Consider the following 20,026-nt stretch of genomic DNA (forward strand, 5'->3'; position numbering starts at 1 on the left):
AAAGAAGTGACCATTGTCATTATCGATTGTATATTCGAAATGGTAATTGTTACTCTTGTTACTCTTGTTGTTATTGTCCATAAAATGGACACACAAACTAAATAGAGAGAAAGGAAATAAATTAAATGAAGCGAAAATAATTGATAAGTTTGTTTGAAAAATTCGATACAATAAATTTTCTCCCTCATAGATGGAGCTGATTCCAAGCTCTTTGCTCGACTCTCCATTAGGTGGCATCATTTTCATTCATCAGAAACACTTTGAGCTTGAAGAGTGAACTTTGTTTCTTGTCTCATCTCAATTCATCTTTACTTTTACTATGATGATGTGATTTTGTGTGTGTATCTTTTTTGTTTTGTTCATATTGATGATTTCCATTGATATGGTTTATTGGATTAATCGAAATTTTTATAACCATTATAATTGTTTCCTCTTTATTATCCTTTGTTTTCTGTTCTCAAAACAATTTTCATAAAAGGAAAGCGACAAAATCAACAACCAAAATCAAGTTTATCTTTGCCTCAAGAAAAGAGGCTCATCTCCACAATGGACCGGACAGAGATTATTATGTGTCAACCATTTTGGATTTTACTGTGTTTTGTGTTAATTGTTATTTCCTATCCAATTGAAGCTCAAAAGACATCAGGTAAATACTATTATCTATTTAAATCTCTCTGGTGTGATCAACCAAATTGGTGTGTGTTCAATGTTCAATCAATATTATCCCAACCGAATCAGTTATTTAATCTCTTGAATAAGTTTGTCAACATTATTATGATTTTACTTCATTTCTATGTCAACATGTTGATATTTTCATTCATATTATTTGGAAAAAGATTCATTTTTTTTTGTTCTTTGAATTTCTCATGATACATTAATAACAATCTGTGAATTACATGAATCAAGATCTCTCATAATGAACCAGAATTTTTCATCTTTTCATATGTTTAATATACTTAAAGGTGGATTCATTTATTAATCACCATGATGTTGACAATTGTTACAATATGATTAGGATGATGATGAATATATTTGAATATTTTCATTGATATTTTTAAAAACAAATATTTGACTCTTTTTGTTTTTCTTTCAACTTTTCAATCAGTTTTTGTTTGTCAATCTTTTATTGACCTTTGGGCAGTTTTTTCATTCAGTGATTATGTCATCATGATGACTAATTAAACTCATGGTAAATCCTGAGTTTATGTGATATTATTATTCATTAATGTGTCTAGAAGCTCATCTCTTGTGTTTTTTTTGCTTCATTTTAATTGACTAATCCGATTCCAGGAAAAATTAGATTTCGTCTTATTTAAGACAAATAAGTTTCTCATCCGATGATGATGATGATGATAGATTTACATCTAATTAGATGTTGATTGAATCTTCATCAGCTGCGATTCTGTCAATTATTTTGTTTCAATCAAGTTCCCATGGTGATGAATATTGTTTGTTGGATCATAATTCATGATAAAAGAGGGAAAATGATTCCTTGATCATTTGTCTAGTTAGTTGATTAGTTCAATTGTAATTTAGCAAATAGAATTTAAATTGTTTGTTTTTCTAACAATTTAACTTGATTTAGGTTCAAAATTGATCAATTGATAAATCAAAACCAATATAATCTTAGTATTGGTAATCAATGAGACGATTGATTCAATTATCTTTGATCAAAATGGTTCACAATTGAAATATACTCTTGAAAGTAAACTCATATTTAGAAAACGTTTTCGTGCCAAAGTGTCCGGTCTGTCCCATTCAATGTTAATTTGCCCGTGCGACTCATTCGGCCTGATCCTTGGCGTTAACTGCTCTAAATCGGGTTCCAATGATTATTATTTAACCTCCATTTCGGGTCAGGCCAAAATATTCAAAGAGTTTCTTCTTATTGATACTGAAGATTTTAATTGTGCTCCTTTGAAATACAAAGTTCACATCAACAAGTGACCGTAGAGATGAGCTCAGGATTAAAAAAACATCGGAAACCGAATCTGATCACATCGCTGAAATAAACAGATCAATTCTTTGTACTTATCGCGATTATTGGATCACTTTCATTAGTGAACTAATCGACCTTCAAGTGCTAAATCGTCACATTCTGTCGATAAGTGGCCTCCCCAGATACTCAAATCGTTACTCAGATAACCTTTGGTTCAGAAAGACCATTCAATTACCCTTAAGATCATTTATTCGAAGTCAAGATTTAGTTCGTAACACAAGATCGACAAATGAACTTTACTACTATTCACGAATCGACGATTGCCTTTTTCCCGATCATTCAATTAATCAAACTATTTAGCATTCGATTGCTTCAGCAATTAAAAGATCAAAAGATTGTGCCATTTAGAAGTCTCGTCGAAATAGATCCAAATAATTAACCAAGGTTATCGGTAAAGTCCATTTCGATTGATTATGTTTCTAAAAGTGAAGATAGAGCAATTAATTGGTTAGATCAGTTGATTCATTTTCTATCAGCATATGATTGTTTTCACGATTTAAATAAACGAGATCAATTGCTCCACCATGAAATGGACAATGGGCTCGAGTTGATCGACGAAACAATCAAAGATATTTACAGAGATTTAGGTGAGGTAATTTAAGAGAAAATTTTACTTATTACAAGTTACTTCTCGTTCACTTTTCCTTCGCTGGACACTGGTCATGTTAATCTCCAGGACTCAGTTGATTGAAATCTCATTGATATTCATGAATATTCAAATTAAATTGGAATGAAAGTTATTCAATGAGGTAAATTGTTCTTGTTTCTGTCATGGTTCTCACCTAAAGTTGAGGTCAATGGTGGACAACAAGAACAATAAAGCCAACAAGGGGATGATGATTATGATAGAAAACAATGAATAAGAGATGAATGAAAATTTCTATGGAATAGTAATCAATTATTAGCCGAATAGAAAATGAACTCAAATAGAGGAACAGAGTTTCCTTTACATGGAAACTTAAATGAAATAATTAGATGATTTTTAGAAAATTTTGAATTTCTACCAACTAGTAAAGAAGCTCATTACTATTCGATTCTTACAAAAAAGAGAGAGAGAGAGAGAGGTGAAGAAGGGAGAAAAGAATAGAACCTTTTTTCTTGCCTCTTTTCTACAACAAAACTTTAGCTATGAGATTTTTTCTTCCTTGCAAATTGTATGGGCGAGGAAGATGAATAAGAATAAATAAAGAAATTGTATCAAACTTTTTGTTGTTTATTTAACTTTGATCTAAGATTCAGTCTGTGGAAGAGAAAGAAAAAAAAATGGACGAGAAAGAGAGAAAAAGATGATAATATGGGAGAGGCGTTAAAAGTTTTTCTCTCTTTTCATCATCATCATCATCATCTCTCTCTCTCTCTCACTCTACAGTTCCAAAGGTAACTTTAAGGCTTGCCTAAGGTAAATAAGTGGTTCCTCTTATTTTCTATTTCAACCAGAATATTTTTCTTTCCATCAAAAGTTACCTTTCTTGTTAGTTGCTTTCTTAGCTCTTCTTTTGCCTCATCATTATCTTTATCATCCCTCTCTCTCTCTCTCTCTCTCCAGCCTCTTCTCACTCTCTTCTCTCAGCAACTTTGGCTCCTGCAAACTCGTGATGAAATGCTTTACAAACAATTAACCAGATGCCATATATTTTACCTGTAAAAAGCTTGTTTGTAATTCTTGTTGTTGTTGGTTTTTTTACCAAACTTGAAACAAACGACCTTAACTTACCTGAGCTTAACTTTGCTTATTTGTTTTTACTTTTTTTCTGCTTCTTTTTTACCTTTATCATTATTATCATCATCTTTTCATTTCTCTATCTATTCTCTCTCTCTCTCTTTCTCCTTTACCATCTTCATTCACTATCTCTCCATCTTCATCTTCATTTTCCACCTTCTACTTTTAGCATTTGCATCTTTTTTTCTTATGTTCTATTTGTATATTATTTTCCTTTCTTCTTCTGAGTTTATATCAGAAAAAAGTTCCTTGAGAATTTTAAACTTAGCTGCTTATTATTTATCATCAACCATTATCATCATCATCATTATCATTATTGATTTGAACTCAATAAGTTGAAGCTTTTGTAGTTACCTTTAGTTTTTTTTTATCTTCTTGCTTGTTGCTGTTGTTGTTCAGTTGCCTTGTTGATGATTGTTGATTGTTGATTGCTGATTACTTTTGATTGTTGATTATTTATTTGCTAAACATGATTACCCAGTAATGACCTCAATGCTAAAAGCCAATCGCTTTATAATCACTTGGGCTGGAACTTTTCTCTCTCTCTCTCTCTAAGTCCAAACTTTGTTAACTCTCCTAACGGCTAATCACGAATCATGTTGATCAGTTTTTACCTTTATTAGTTTTCTCAACAATTTAATCAACTATTTCACCGGTTTCCGTGATTAACTTAATTTTTTATCTCTCCTCCATACTTATATTGATACAGAAAATCAGAGTAACAATTATTATCAACCATTATTATCATTATCTAATCACAATTTACTCCAAAATAATGATCACCTTCAACCTCTGCCTACGTTAAATTGTTTCTCTCTATTTAAATTTGATTATAATCATTTAGAAACAACAAATACTGTTATAATCTAAATTTAAACAATTAGAGAAAAAATAAAATTAGGATAATCATCATATGTTAATGGATTAAGATTTTAATTGAGAACGGAAGTAAAGCGCCAAATTTAAATGATCTTGATTTTTACAGTTATAATGATCAAGTTGATGATTATATTAATGTTAATTAAAATTTATCATTAAAGTTATGAAATTAAGTTTGTCTTACCAAACACTTTAATTATCATAGTTTGTAATTAACTTTTGTCTGTAGTCAAGATTTGTTGTTATCATTTGATTGTGATGATTTTTGTATTTTTTACAATGATGATAATTACTATTGTTGGTTAGTTGATTGTTGTTGTTGTTGTTAATTTTGATTATAAGTTAAATGGTAAACTATTTGAAACTGTATTGTCATCCAATGTGAAATCCTCGTTTACATCATCAGAACCGGAAATTTGATTAACTGGAAATGGTTCATCAGTGTCCAGTGTTGACTTGGGTTGACCATTTCCGCTGATAAGGTTAACCATCTCGTTATTATCTTGATCATCATTTAAAGGGATCCCTTGGATATCATCATTTGTGAATCCTGAATGAAAATCAATGATGATAAACAGTAGAGAGAGAGAGAGAGAAATTGTTATATAAGAAGAAGAAATCAAATCAAATAAAGGTTAGAGATTGAACTTTCAGAATTGCATAGATGAAGGTGGGAAAATGATGGTGGTGTTGATGCAATTGGAGGGAAGGTGCTGACAAAATGAGAGGAAAAAAAGTCTTAGCAAATTATTTTCAACTTTGTTATGATGATGGTGATGATGAGGATGATGATTTTTAAGGCAAATAACCAGCATATGATGCAAAAAGTTTTGCACAAACCGTCAAATGCATTTGGTGAGAAATTGATCTCAACATTTCAAGAGCAAAATCTATCATCAAGTTATATTCATCATGTGAATATAAGTTGGTTTTTTTTACACAGAAAACTTTTTTCTCTTTCATAATATTAAACTAATAAATATATAGAGTATATATATCATACCCTGTATGAAAGATTCAGTGTCAATTTTTGCTTCTTTTGCATCTTTTACATGTTGTGATACTTTTTGATTGAATCTTGGGTTTATTTTACTCTGTGCCTCATCTTCATCTTAATCATTATCATCATCATCCCTTGCAACTCTCTCGAGAAACTAAAGCAAATTGATTGATTTGAGTCTGAGGGCGAAGCAACTATCAACATTGATGAGTGATTTGAGTGAGATGATGAAGAGAGAGAGAGAGAGAAACAGAGAAGAAGATGAGTTTCCGACTTGCAAAAGTAATGAGATGATGAAGAGTGATGTAAGACACTGAGAGAAGATGTCTCTCTCTCTCTATCTCTCTCTCTTTTCTCTCTTTCAATCATCCATTTTCATCATCATACTTTTTTCCTCCGCATCCTTTTCAATGATAATCAATGTCACGTAAACTTGTAAAAATGTTATCTTTCAATCTGAAGAAAAAAATATATATTCAGTTCTGGCGATATTCAGTAAAAAACGATAACATTGACCATGTTTTCAGGTTAATTTGATTCTTTGAGTATATGAGAAGGCAAAGGAAAAGGAAAAGAAAAATTCTATCCTTTAATTTGCTATCATTTCAATGGAATAAGATTGTTTCATTCATCATCTTCATCTTCATTTTCGTTTTCCTTTCCAGTCCTTTTTGGTGATTATTATTATCTCAATATATCTTGATTCAGAATTTTCTTTCCATAATATTTATCAAGAATATCAAACTTATTCAGTTACAAATAATAATCAGTAGATGTGATAAAATTGCCTTCTAAAGGTAATATTGTTATTATCATGGTTATTATTATGATCGTTTTGTTGTTATTATCATTAACATCATTGTTATCATTACTAAAGGATGATGATGATGATGATCAGTATCATGATTACTAGGAACCATTCATTGAACATTATTTTTTTTTCTTCCATGGGAAGTGTATAGTTACCTAAAGGATGAAACACTTGGAACATGGTAAAGGGTCAAATAGTAATAGTAAGAGATGAAGATGATATCATTGATGATGATGATAAGTTACTAGTATTTTCCTTGAATTTTGATTTCCCTAGAGTGTTTGAAACCAGAATAATCATGAGAAATCATGACGAGAGAAAAAAAAATCTTTAGGTTGAGCCAGAAAATCAGCTTCAAATTAATGTAACGGTAAAAATGATTGAAAAACTGAGCTTGAAAATGAGATAATGTAATAGTAACCTAAAAGTAAGCACTTCGTTTGTCTTACTCTTTTCATCATCCTCATCCTCCTCCTACTCCTTCTCATCATCATCATGATCATGATTTTCCACCTTATTCCGATTGAAACATGATAGGAATTCATAAAATTTACTCTCAACTTGTTCAAGGTTCAGATTCAAGTTACTCTGCTGAAAAAAAAATGCTTCATGAGATTTGACCCTTTTTAATATAATAATAATAATAATATTTATCTGTTATCCTGAATTAATATATTTCTCATGAATCAAACTAAATGATGAAATAATAATTTCACCAAGAGTCTGACTAATATCATTAATTTGTAGTATTATCATTATAATGTAACAATGATAATAACAATTTAGTAAATGTTTGTTACCTGGAAAATGATTTGATCCTTTATTGGATTGAGGTGAGGTTGAGAAAAATTTACCCAATTCAACATTATCATGAGGTTGATTCTGATTGTTATTATTATTATAATAATTATAATTATGATGATTAACTTTATTATCGTTCATATTTGGGTAAACCACTGTACTGGTAACCGGATAATTGTAGGTTACAGTATAAGGATGAATTCCTGTGTTGTAACCATAGGACCAAGGTTGAACTCCTTGATTAATGTAATAGCTTCGTTGCCAAGTTTGATGATTAGGATCAGTTGTTGTCGTTTCTGACACCGAAGGTGATGTTGAAAGTGTTATGGGTGAAATTGTTGATGATGATGAAGATGATGATGATGATGAGGAAGAGGATACTGAAGATGCTGCTGGTGATGAAGATAAAGATGATGGTGATGATGAAAAACTTCCGGCTACTACTAGTGAAGGAGATGAAGTTACTGTAGTTACTGATGATGATGGCGATGATGTAGTAACATTAATCTCATCTGTGGTCACTGAACAAAATTGTATTATCACAATGGTGAAAAGGAAAACATAGTTGACAGATAAATCCAGGTAACTCATAATTAATGAGAAAGATGAGTGAATGAGTGAGTGAGTAATGATGATAAAACCTAATTATAGTTATACATCAATATGATAATATTAATAATCAATAATACAAATGAATAATAATATGAAATGTTGTTAATAATAACAGAGAGTCAAAGTAAATGAATGTTGTTGTTTTTTTTATCACATTAATGTTACTCTGTTTCGAGTTAATTGTCAACTAAATTTATAATTGTTACTTTTACTATTTAATTATATTATTTAAACCTTCATATGTTGTTAATTGTCAGTGTTACCTTTTTGTGGTACCTTGTTTACTTTTAATTCATTAACTGTTTCCGTTTTCATTTGGTTGATTTTTTTTTTACTTTCTTACATCAAGGTCCTAGAATCCAGGTAACCATTACCTGTCATTATTATAATTTCATTTCAATTTACTGATTGTCATGATAATTAACTGATTTGTTTACCAATATATATATAGCTACTTATATTTTGATAGATTCAGTGTAACGTTAAATTATTATCATTATTATCTCATGATTACAATAGTTTTGTAAATTGTGTCCTTCTAATTGTAGTAATTGTATTTTTCCCTTATGATGGTTGATTAGTGAAATTAAATTAAACAATTTGCATAGAAATCAATAACAATCCTTTCATATGTTGATAACTTTTGTTTTAATACTTTTCGCCTGTACTATTATTTGTTGCATGGTAATTATAATTGTAAACAATTAACTTATATCAGGTAAACATGTAATGAGTAATAATAATAACAAGCTGAAACTATTAATTAATTTGCTGAAACAATTTAAAAACTTTACCTGCAAGGTAAGTTTAGTTGATAATAATGTGATTATCATTTGTCAACATTAATGTTCATTGTTTTAATCATCCTGTTAAGTTAATATATATAATAGTAAACTTGGTTTTCTTTTCTTGGGTTAGTTAATTGCCCTCCAGGCATTTACGTTGAGCCTTTTAGTTATTTATTTATTTTTTTGCTTCTGCTCTATGGTGAATATGTGTAGTTGATTGTGTCTAGAATCAGAATTGAATCCAGTAAATTGTGATATTTACTTTGTTTATTATAACCTTTTTTTTTATTGTTATTTCCTCTTTATTTTTTTCTTTCTTCATCATCTATTGATTGTAACTTGAATTCCCTTTGATAATATCATGAAACTTGAAATGAATGTATTCAGATTTCCATGAGAGATAGGAATTCACCTGAATTCCTGAATCAATGCTCCTTTTTTTTTTATTGTTATCACTTTTCCCTATTTTTATTCAGCTATATCATTATTATTATCATGTTTGGTATTCAGATTTATTATATATCTTGATGTGTAACAGAAATAAAATGTTTCAAACTTTCACCAAAGTCTCAGTTGAATTGTTGTTATTATCATGATTCTGAATCAATGTTGCATTTGAACGCAATTCAATTTAAATATATACTTTCACCACTATCATTGGGTCATCATGTATATATACAGAGTTTATTATTATTGTTATTCAGGGTAAATCTTCAAGTTGATCATGAGTATTTATTGTTGTTTATTGTGCTACTCTTGGTGTTTCCTGTAGCAATTGAATTGACATTGATTTAAATGATTATCAACCAGAATTTATATCGTCTTGAAATTTTCACATTGAGAGACAATGATTTATATTTATATGAATTTCAATTCAATTTAACCTTCATTTCCGTTTCCATATTCATCTCTCAATATCTGATTTATCATTTCCATTTCCGTTTCCATTTCTTTATAACAGTAAATTGTATCAATTAGATTTGATTATTATTCTAATTTCAAAAAGTTCAGAAAATTATTCTCATTATAGTAACGATACCTTAGAATTGATTGTTTTATTTATTTACACGAAATTCATTGATGAAAACCAATGTCTCTCTCGCTCTCTCTTTAATAAGATTTTGATGATTGTCTGGTAATTATTTTACAATTAAGTTTAATTTCATCACGCAATCAATATAATCATGATTATCTTGATCATCAGAATGATTTATTATTAGCATCAATGGGAAAAAAATAGCATTATTTTTGATTGAGTTAATGGATGAGAATCAAAGTCTTACAATCAATTTTAATTTAGTTTATATACTTTTCACAATCAAATCTAATTTAAGAAGGTAAAAAAAAGGTTAATCAACAACAATTAACTTGTGGAAATCCATAAATCTATTCACAATTGATTGTAATTAATCACCAATTGAAAATTAATCGTTACGACAATTGTAAATATCTTTAAGATACAAATTGTTTAAACAAATTGAATAATTTTATTAACCATGATTTAATCAATTATTAACATGGTAAAGTTAATTTAACCATATAGTAAATACAATCAAATATTAATCAACCAGCAAACTAAATCAACACAAAGTTTAATATGTATTTAAGATGAAAATAAATTAAATTTTCAAGGGTCTTACAGCAATTGGAAAGCAATTAAAAACTTGATTCAAATTTGTCCTGTGAAAATGGTTAAACTTGTAATACAAGGTTTCGTTGATTAGGATAACGAGAGAGTAACTAAATTAAGTTAATTCAGTTTACAAATCAATATTTGTTACCTGTAAAAATCAAACATTTACCATTAAATTGTAAACAAAATGACATTTAGTTAACCCAAACGGATCATTAACCTTGAAGGTAAAATATATAATATATACAATTTGTTAATCAACATAAATTGTCAATTACCTTATCATCAACAGTTAATTAGATGAAGTGTTAAAACCCAATCAAGAGAGAGAGAGAGAGATGGGCTTAATTGGAGACGCAGATGAATTATCAATGAATATTATCATTTCCATTTCCTTTTACAGTCCATTGGATACCTAAAAGATGACGATGATGATGAAGATGATGAAGATGATGAGTTTGTGTATAATTATCATCATTTGTTATCACTATTGGGTCGCCTCTGTATCCCTCCCATTACTTATTATCTGATTGATAATAAACACTATTCATGTTCATGAGAAACTTATTCTGGTCATTTTGTCAATTGCTGTTGATTTTTTATCTACACTTTTTTAATTTATTAACCTGATCTGAATGATTTAATGACCATCATGATGATGGTCATTAAGATGTTAATCTAAATGATTTACTCTTGATTAAGCTTTTTGGTGTTTGCATAATTTGTTCAATCTCAGCGAAAAAAGCAACAAAAAAGAGCTACAGATTAACTCAATTCTTTGGGTATATAATTTTTCTTCACCTTTTCTTTTTTCTTGGTGGGAATGATTCCAAATATTCTGAAATAATCATGATGTTAGTTTGATGATGAGGATGATGAAAAGGTAACTAGAATCTTAAGATGATAATGATTAGGATGATGATGATGATGATAAGGCTTCGATTCTCTTTCTTTTCGTTTCATCGTGACACGAATCCCGAATCACCAGTAGATCTTTGAGAATGATGTGATTAAGATGCTAAGAAATAGGAGGAGAATCATGTTAGAGAGAGAGAAGAAAATTCTCCATCCAAAAGAGAACAAAAAAAATGTTCTACATAGAACAAAAAAGAAAAATAATAAGAAAAGGAAATATAATAAACTAAAGAGAACTGAGAATTGTAAGAATGTTATTATCAGGTTAGAATCATTTCTCTTGATATTTTATTGGATTGTGTGAGTATAATGAAGATGATCATCTTTCATTTTCTCTTCCTATTGATCTCTCTCCCTCCCTTCCCTCTCTCACTCTCATTTGTCTCTTCATCTTTTGATGCTTGGTGGAGATTCAAGTCAATCAGATAACTTTGAATCTTTAGGAATGAAATTGCAACGACATTTAATAAATATCGACTTCCTTATTTACTTATATGAAGCCTTATTCAATTAATTGAGTCACAATCAATTTAATTGATAAAATTTATCATCATTTTTGTATATTAACCAGTTGACGATTTAATTTTAATTACAATTGAGAAGTGATTTCCAATTGATCAATTGCAATTGTGTTTTTAATTAGCTTGTAAACCGTATAAACCAAAGTAATTAAAACTTTTAAACTAATCATAATGATTTGTTTCTGAAAATTATAATTACAATTACACTTTTTTTAATTGAGTTTACGAAAGGTTTGTTTTCAATTGGCTGAGTTAATTAAACTTTCTTTCTCTATGGTTTTTAATCAAATTGTTACAAACTGAGCACAATTAATAGGATTACAATAAAATCTGATTATTGTTGGTGATTAATGATAATGATAATCAACTGTGATTAACCTAATGGAAAATGATTTCCAAGATGATTATATTTATAATCTTAATCATGATGAGGATGATAATGATAATAATACTTTGACAAAAAAAGTTATCATCATTAAGGTGAAAATATAAAATAAATTGTTAAGATTTACAAAGTGATTGAGTTAATGGTGATTATCACAATGATGATGATTAAGGATTTACCAAGAGTACAGATTAAAAACTCATTTACTCAATGGACTCTACGATTTGATCAATTATTTATATTGGATCTTCAATATAACATAATACAAATGCTAGTATTTTATCATTAGACTCACAGAGAGAGAGAGAGAGAGAGAGAGACAACTTTTTTTACCTTGACTTATTATCATCATTACTATTATCACCATTATAACTTTAGCCCCTTGACCCATGGTCAAGTCTTTACACTTGATAATAATGATGGTGTTTAACTAACTTTTGAACATTATATTGAAAAGTTAATAGTAATTTGAGTCTATCTCAACCAACCGGAAACTATTTCACAGGTAAAAAACTCTATGTGTTACCTGTGTATTAATATTATTCATTATCACTAACAATTAATTATCCAATACAAGGACACATGATTTTCACTCCAAGGTCCATGACCAAACCTCTCATTATCCTTTCACCTCCTATGGTAGATTAACTTTGTATCACTCATTAATATGGTCAACTAGCAACCCAGCGACTCTTACGTACACATAATATCATAAATAATAGTAAATGGTAACAAGTCGACTTAATAATTAACATGATGATCCATTGACCAGAAAATTTTGACTTTAATTAAATTCAATAGAAAAAAAATTATGTATAATTGATATAATTAGAATCATGTTGAAAAATTATCATCATGATTCGGAACGTGATCACTTTATATTATTATCATTTTCTCTGAATAACCGAGAGAGAAAGAGAGAGAGGAAAACTTTTGAAATCCATCATGATGGACATTATAAAAATTGAAACTTCCATAGGAATATAAAAGTATCACCACAATTTAATCATCATCATCATTATTTCAATTACTTTACAATTTGTAATATTATTGTTATTTTATTCAGAGAAATATAAGTTTACTCTCAATGTCCTGTTACTCTCCATGAGTATCATGAGTAAACAAGTAAACAATCAACATCGTAAAGATTATAACGGTTACAATCAAGAGAAAATAGTAGAAACTTTAAATTGCAATATTTACCATAGATCCATTATGATGATACCATTTATTGCCTAAATTACATGTAGACCATTAAAAAAATGGTAATCATCAAGAGTAATATCATATATATGTTTAACTATTACAATCTTTGTGTAAAAAAAAGTGAAAAAAACTAGTAAATCTAATTGATCCTAATCCATTTACTATCAACTAAACCTTTCCAATAGCCATGTAATGTTTTTTTTTACTTTTCTCAAAAAGATCTAGTAATTTTATCCCATTGACATATTATCATTGATTATTTATGATATTTACATAAACATGTACCTAGGAAACTCACTCAATGGTACCAGAGACATTTATTGTTATTAATATTATCCAAGTATTGTTTTTGTTTACCTTTGTCTCTGATATTTATTAGATTACAAGTTTGGCCGTTACTTTTTCCCGCTCTTCCTTGATTAAGTACATAATTACTTAATCATAACGGTACTTATGCTTACTTATTACATGTGATTATCTGGATTAATGGAATAATTTTCTTATTCTATCAACTTGTTAATCCATATTGTCTTCTGTGTGTTGCTATTATTTTCTCGTGCTGTTTACCTTTAGGTCTTTAATCATGAATGAAATTGTTTTTTGTCCAACATTGATTCACTTTAATCTTGATTGTTTATTCACTTTCCATATTGTCACCATGTTAGTTTATCCGAATTTTCATCTAATGTACTTTTTTATTATCTTTCTCAACTCTGAACAGTTCAGATTCTCAGAACTTTTTTTTTACTCTCTCCTTGTATATTATGTATCTTATTTTCTGTTAGTCTTTTTTTGCACAGTCAAGCTGAAATATTGAACTTGATAGATTTCATGGGATTCAGTTTTCCGCATGAGTTGCAAGTCCATATTGTCTATCGCTCTCTCTCTCAATTTACACACACTCTCTCTCTCTCTCCATCTCCCTCTCTGATTTCTTATATATTGAAACATTCTGATCTTTTCATGGTTCCTGGTCTCTTCTCCCTGTGAGTTGAACATCAATTTGTGACTTATATCATGAGAAAATATCTGATACCTTTTTTTGCCTCCTCTGAACAAGTGAAATGTATTAAGAGCAAGATGAAAATGCTCCCTGTAAATTTGACGTTTGGTTAATTTGACTTTTTCTCTCATTTCTTCATGATACATTGGTCTACACCAACTGAATCCAATTCTGAATAAGATCATTGAATAGTTTAAAAAGAAAATACCAAAAAATTTTCTTCGATTTATTCATCTTATATATATATTTTTCTCTCCCTCTCACTGTTTATATGTGTATATTTCCACCTTCATTCGTATTCATTTTGACTCTTCATGACTTTTTTTCTGCTCTCTGATTTTCATTTCTTTCCTTTTTCCTCCTTATTCCTTTTACAATACTTGAAACTTATTCGAGTTGATTTTGATTTAACAAATCTTCCACCATCACAATCACTCATCCACCCACTCCCAACCTTCCCTGTTGAATCAACCTTATAACATGAATTTCACCATTAAGATTCATAGATTCAAAAAGAATTCATCTCTTGCTCCATCTCATATTAATTTCATCTGAAAATTTCATTCATCTCACTTCATGAGTTCCAACATTTCCCCTTCTCGTTCACTTGATATCCCATCGAAATGTTCAACTTACTCAGGTAACATCAACATAAGAATGAGACCACTGACCAGTAGATCGGCTCTCAACCTACAAATTACTACTTGTCTTCCTTGTTATTATCATTTAGTTGATTTGTAACCTAGAAAAAAAATCAATTCTGTGTGTGGCCTGAGATTCATTTTGATAAACTGACCAAGTGTAACCTAAATAATTTGACCATCAAATTGCAAATGATTGAAAGAGCGAGAGAGAAACCATGATGATAATGATGATAAAAAAGATGAAGATGAATCTTTACTTTCAAAATAACTTTCATCTCTTATTTATCATCATTATCTGCATCTTTTTTTCCCAAGACCAGTAAAAACAATGATATATCCTCATCATCCTCATCATCATCATCATCTGTATGTCTTGTTAGGATGATATTCATCATCATCTCAGCATTTTTTAAGTCAATTTAACAGGAACCATTTTTTTTTGTCTCATGTTGTACTTTTCTTAATAATATCAATGCTTATGACTCGATCAATCAAACATTTGGCCTTTTTCCTGACAGAATTCAGTAAAAATATGTAATCATGATGGAGGAAAAAAAAGCTCACAGGGAGAGAGTGGGATGATAATAATGATACTATTGATTCAAGAAACTTTTTCCTCTTCCTTTTTAATCTTATTGTCTTTTGCTTCATTTCCGTTGAAGACAATTCTTAACTTAACTCACAATGTAATTGTTACATGACAGTCATGATAATATGATGATTGGTGGTGGTCTTTATCATCCTCATCATATTAATTTTCATCTTTACTTGTTATCATCTTATTCACATGATAAGATGATCATTATGATGATCATCAATTCATTTTGACTATTTTCTTGCTCTCATTTTTAATCTAATCGTTTCACTTTGGATTAAGCCATGAGATTATCTTTCTTTGTTTGTCTATTCAATGTAATAATGATTAAAGATAATCTTTCAATGAAAATATTTCTCTCTCTCTCTCTCTCGTTTACATCATCATATTCATCTTGATCTTCCATGTAAATGCTTACAAATCTTTCACTTTGTTGCTAAGATTATCATTCAATTCAATGATAATTTGAATCTCATTTAGGTTTACACTGTTTTCTATCAATAATAACAACATTTATCTTCACATTTGAAGTGGATTCATTTCCCCCTTCTTCCTAATCATCATCATTACCAGATTTACTCATTTGCATGAATAGTAGTGGGTGAGGGACTCATAACGGTGGTATTAATAGATAGAATGAATAGAAAAAAAGTTCATCCGATAATTAACTTTAATAATATTAGTTCTTTGAGAGAGAATAGAAGGAAAAAAAAATCAAATCTATCCTCAGTCATCTTCCACCATGCACCATGATCATAATTCATGTTGATTATCAGAATCCTCGAGTTCCCATAGAAACAATTTATTTCCAAAACAAAATCAAAGTCAAACGTTTACTGCCTCGTGAATGTACAGTTTAATTCATTACGATTATTGTTCAAACTGAGTTTCCACTTTTTCTGCTGTTGTTTGCATCATGATCAATTCTTTGACTGTAATTTTTTACTATTCACTTGAATTAAATGATTATTTGTCTCTCTCTTTCTCTCCTTTCTCTCTCATACTGATGATAATATTTAGAATACACAAAGAGAGACAATTTTCATGGCATATTGCTCGCAGTTCATCATGAGAGTGTTTATCATGTATATATTTTGAATTCCATGACTTTTGAATATTATCTTTTTGGATGATATGTAGTTTTTTTTTGCCTTCTTCAATGATGAAAAGTGAATCATGATGATGATGATGGTGAAAGAAGAGGAAGAAAAAAGTTAGTCGAAATAAAGTAGAGTGAAAGATGATGAGTTGCTCATCATTTCCATTGGAAGATGAATATTATCTTCTCATTCTGAATATTGTAATCTCATTCTTTCTGAATTTCATGGACTTTTTTCTTCTTCCTCTCTTTCATCATCATCATTATCATCATCATCTTATTTCATCCTTCTCTTTCTCTTTCTACACTCTAATCACATTTTCTATTGAAAAAAAAGCTAATTTGAATGATCTTAATGATTCTTGAATGGATAAGGAAGAGACTTGAATGTAGTGAGACTAATATTGTAATTCAGTTGAAACGAGATGGAACTGAACTTGGAATTGAAATCATCCGTCGAGTCAATAACATGAACTTAAAAATGAAAAGTAAAAATGGTGAAGAGAGAGAGAGAAAAGAAATAGACAAAGGAGAGAGAGGAGGAGACACTAAATGATGTTGATAATGATTATTATGAGAGAGAGAAAGTATGATGATGACAATGATGATTGGATGGGAGGATGATAATGGTTTTTGTTTGACCAGGTAAGAAAAGATCTCATTGATGTTGTGGGTTTTCATCATCATTTGGTAATGATGATGATTATGTATTTTACTCTAACTTGTTACTGTAAAGATTTTAAAAAGAAAAGAGCAAGATGATAATGATGAAGATGATGATAACAACAACAAGGTAATTGATGGTTCCTTATGGCTCTCTCATCTTATAGATTTATATATGAATTGATATACACTCACGCCCTCTACTATAATCATCATCTAATCATCTTTATCTTCATCTTTCTAACTATTGATCCTTTTCTAACCCAAAAGTTTATCTTCTCGTTTCTCTTACTTTTATTTTCACCCTCATCCTGAGTTTATCTCCACCCGAGAGAGGGTGGGAAACCCTCTCTTTCTCTCTACTTTTTTCCTCAGTTCAGTAATAGTAACACACCAAGAGAGTATCAACACTTAAGTACAGGGTTGGTCAACATAATGTCACAATATTTCACCACTTTGTCTTCATCTCCTTTTGTCCACCCACATCTTCCTCCTCCTCATGGTCATCATCCTCTTGCTTTTGACCAAAAATCTTTTCTCAGCATTTTGTTTTGTTTTTTTTTCGACTTCAATTCAATCATCACTCAACTGATTCTATTTTGTTAGCTATTATATTATCAGTTCCAATGAAATGATGATATAAAAATTTGATTTATGTTTTTGTAACAAATAATCAAAAGAAAGAGGAAAAGAAAGAGAAAAGATTAGTTTGAAGATAGTGAGTCTACATGAGAGAGAGAGAGAAATAGGAAAATGAATTGTATCAGTTGATCCGTTTTCTTAAATTTCTGATAACTTTCACTATAAATCTGATAGGATTACATATGAACCATATCATATAACAGGGAGGGTTTTGTTTTCCTTGAAAAATTTTCAAATTCAACTTGAACTTATCCTGAATATCCTCTTGCTATCTCATCCTTTAAATCATGATGATGATGATGATGATGATGATTTAATATATTAATAAATAATTTGTTGATTCTTTGTTGATTAAAACTCATAACTTTCAAATGATTGCAAACAATTGAAAACCATGAAATTTTGCAGGAGTAATCATGATGATTATGATTATGATTGAAATAACATGATAAAAGGTCTAATGTTTGATATCTTAATGTCAACTCTATTATTTCATATTGTATGAACTCTAGTCTCCTTTTTTTTCATCCAAAATATGATCAGGGTAATAACAATGAACAAAGAAAAAAGGTATTTCTCTGAATTATTTTTTCCAGAACTTTTATAATAATAATATCGTGATATTGAATATTACTGATATTTTACTCCAATTCTGTCAAACATGAAGGAAAACAAGTTATCAAAAAAGAAAATGTCAATGGAAACTCAGTTAAATAATATATCTTACTCTTGAAAGTTCCCGATGGTTTCAAGGCAAAAACATGGGAAAAACTCGGAATTATATTTATGTCTAAATACATGATGAATTCTAAGACAGAATTCATAGATTTTCCTTGATATATACAGAATTTATATATAGAATTATGAATTCATCATGGAAGTAATATTTTTCTCTTCCCACTTATTTCCTCTCTTTTTCTTCAATTGAAACGATGATGATGATGATGATGATGATCCTACCTTTCAGTTAGGTAGACACATGGAAATGACAATATTAAAACCCTCCGGTTATTTATTCATCACCCACCCTGAAGATGATTCTGATGATGATCATGGTGATAATCATATTGCTTTGATGATGATAACACCTTCAGATGATGTTGATATATATATAAATGAGAAGCAGTTAATTTAAAACCCTTTTACAATTGACAGGTAACAGTTTCATGTTGTTTATCTGATTATTATCATGTTGATTAAATTGTCAGAAAAAAAATATTTATATTCTTGCAACAGTCAAATGATAATATATATTCAATTTATACCCAATAGATATGATGTAATAATAATAATATCAGCATATGGGGATATAATATCATGAGGTTATCATGATTATATTATCATGATGAGGTATCACAAAAGGTGATAGATGTTGAATCCAGTTTTGTTTACCATAACATGTAATACATTTTGTCAACAATTGAATCAAATTGTTATAATCAAAATCAGATAATCTTATTTACCTATTATTATTATTATTATTAATATTATCGTTGTTACCATTTATCTCTGAGTTTATATTATTCTGGTTGATAACTAAAAAAAAAGTTCATCATGAGATAAACATAAATGAATAGCATTCAATGTGTAACTATTGATATTATCAATGAAATCTCAATATTTTCATATATTATTTTGAGTGTGTGTCTGTTGATCAAATTTAATTGCAAATTCAATATTATTATCATTATCCTATTGTTATCATATTATTATTATTATTATATTTTGTCATCAAAAGTACACTTAGATCAATAAAAATAGTCTATGGTTTTTATACCATAGGTGATAGTCCATGTAATATATTATGATATCTGTTGTCTATTGTTACTTTTGATAAGATTCTGTATCTGCCTCTTTTGTTATGATGATGAAGATGAAGATGAAGATGAAGATAAGGATGAGAAAAGGTTTTTCCTTTTTCTTTTGATACTGATGATGACTCTTTCCATTTCTATCTCTCTCTCTCTCTCTATCTCAGTTCTTGTTGTCAGGTTGAGTGGATATTGAAGTGACCATGGGTCAGAAGACTTGACAAAGAATTGATGTTCATCTTGATCTTTATCTTTGATTCACTGATGATGATGATGATGATGATGAGGAAGATGAGGAT

General features: G+C 29.3%; 2 protein-coding genes across 2 annotated transcripts in view; one reads left to right on the plus strand and one right to left on the minus strand.

The window, feature by feature from the left end:
- Positions 1-259: 259 nt before the first annotated feature.
- Positions 260-20,026, plus strand: part of LOC128387429 (ephrin type-B receptor 1-B-like) — a 44,229-nt gene continuing 24,462 nt past the window's right edge. The window contains exon 1 of the mRNA XM_053346626.1: positions 260-646. Within this exon, the coding sequence (XP_053202601.1) occupies positions 547-646 (100 nt within the window). The 5' untranslated portion in view covers positions 260-546. The remainder of the gene's footprint in view (positions 647-20,026) is intronic.
- LOC128387458 (integrator complex subunit 6 homolog) lies at positions 4,692-9,420 on the minus strand. Its single transcript, XM_053346663.1, has 2 exons — positions 7,210-9,420; positions 4,692-5,148 (listed from the first exon to the last, which is right to left on the minus strand). Exons 1-2 carry the CDS (start codon positions 7,799-7,801, stop codon positions 4,934-4,936), a joined length of 807 nt encoding a protein of 268 aa, XP_053202638.1. The 5' UTR covers positions 7,802-9,420; the 3' UTR covers positions 4,692-4,933.

The sequence above is a fragment of the Panonychus citri genome, unplaced genomic scaffold (genome assembly GCF_014898815.1).
Source record: "Panonychus citri isolate SS breed McGregor unplaced genomic scaffold, ASM1489881v1 Contig00090, whole genome shotgun sequence".
Classification (NCBI taxonomy): Eukaryota; Metazoa; Arthropoda; class Arachnida; order Trombidiformes; family Tetranychidae; genus Panonychus; species Panonychus citri.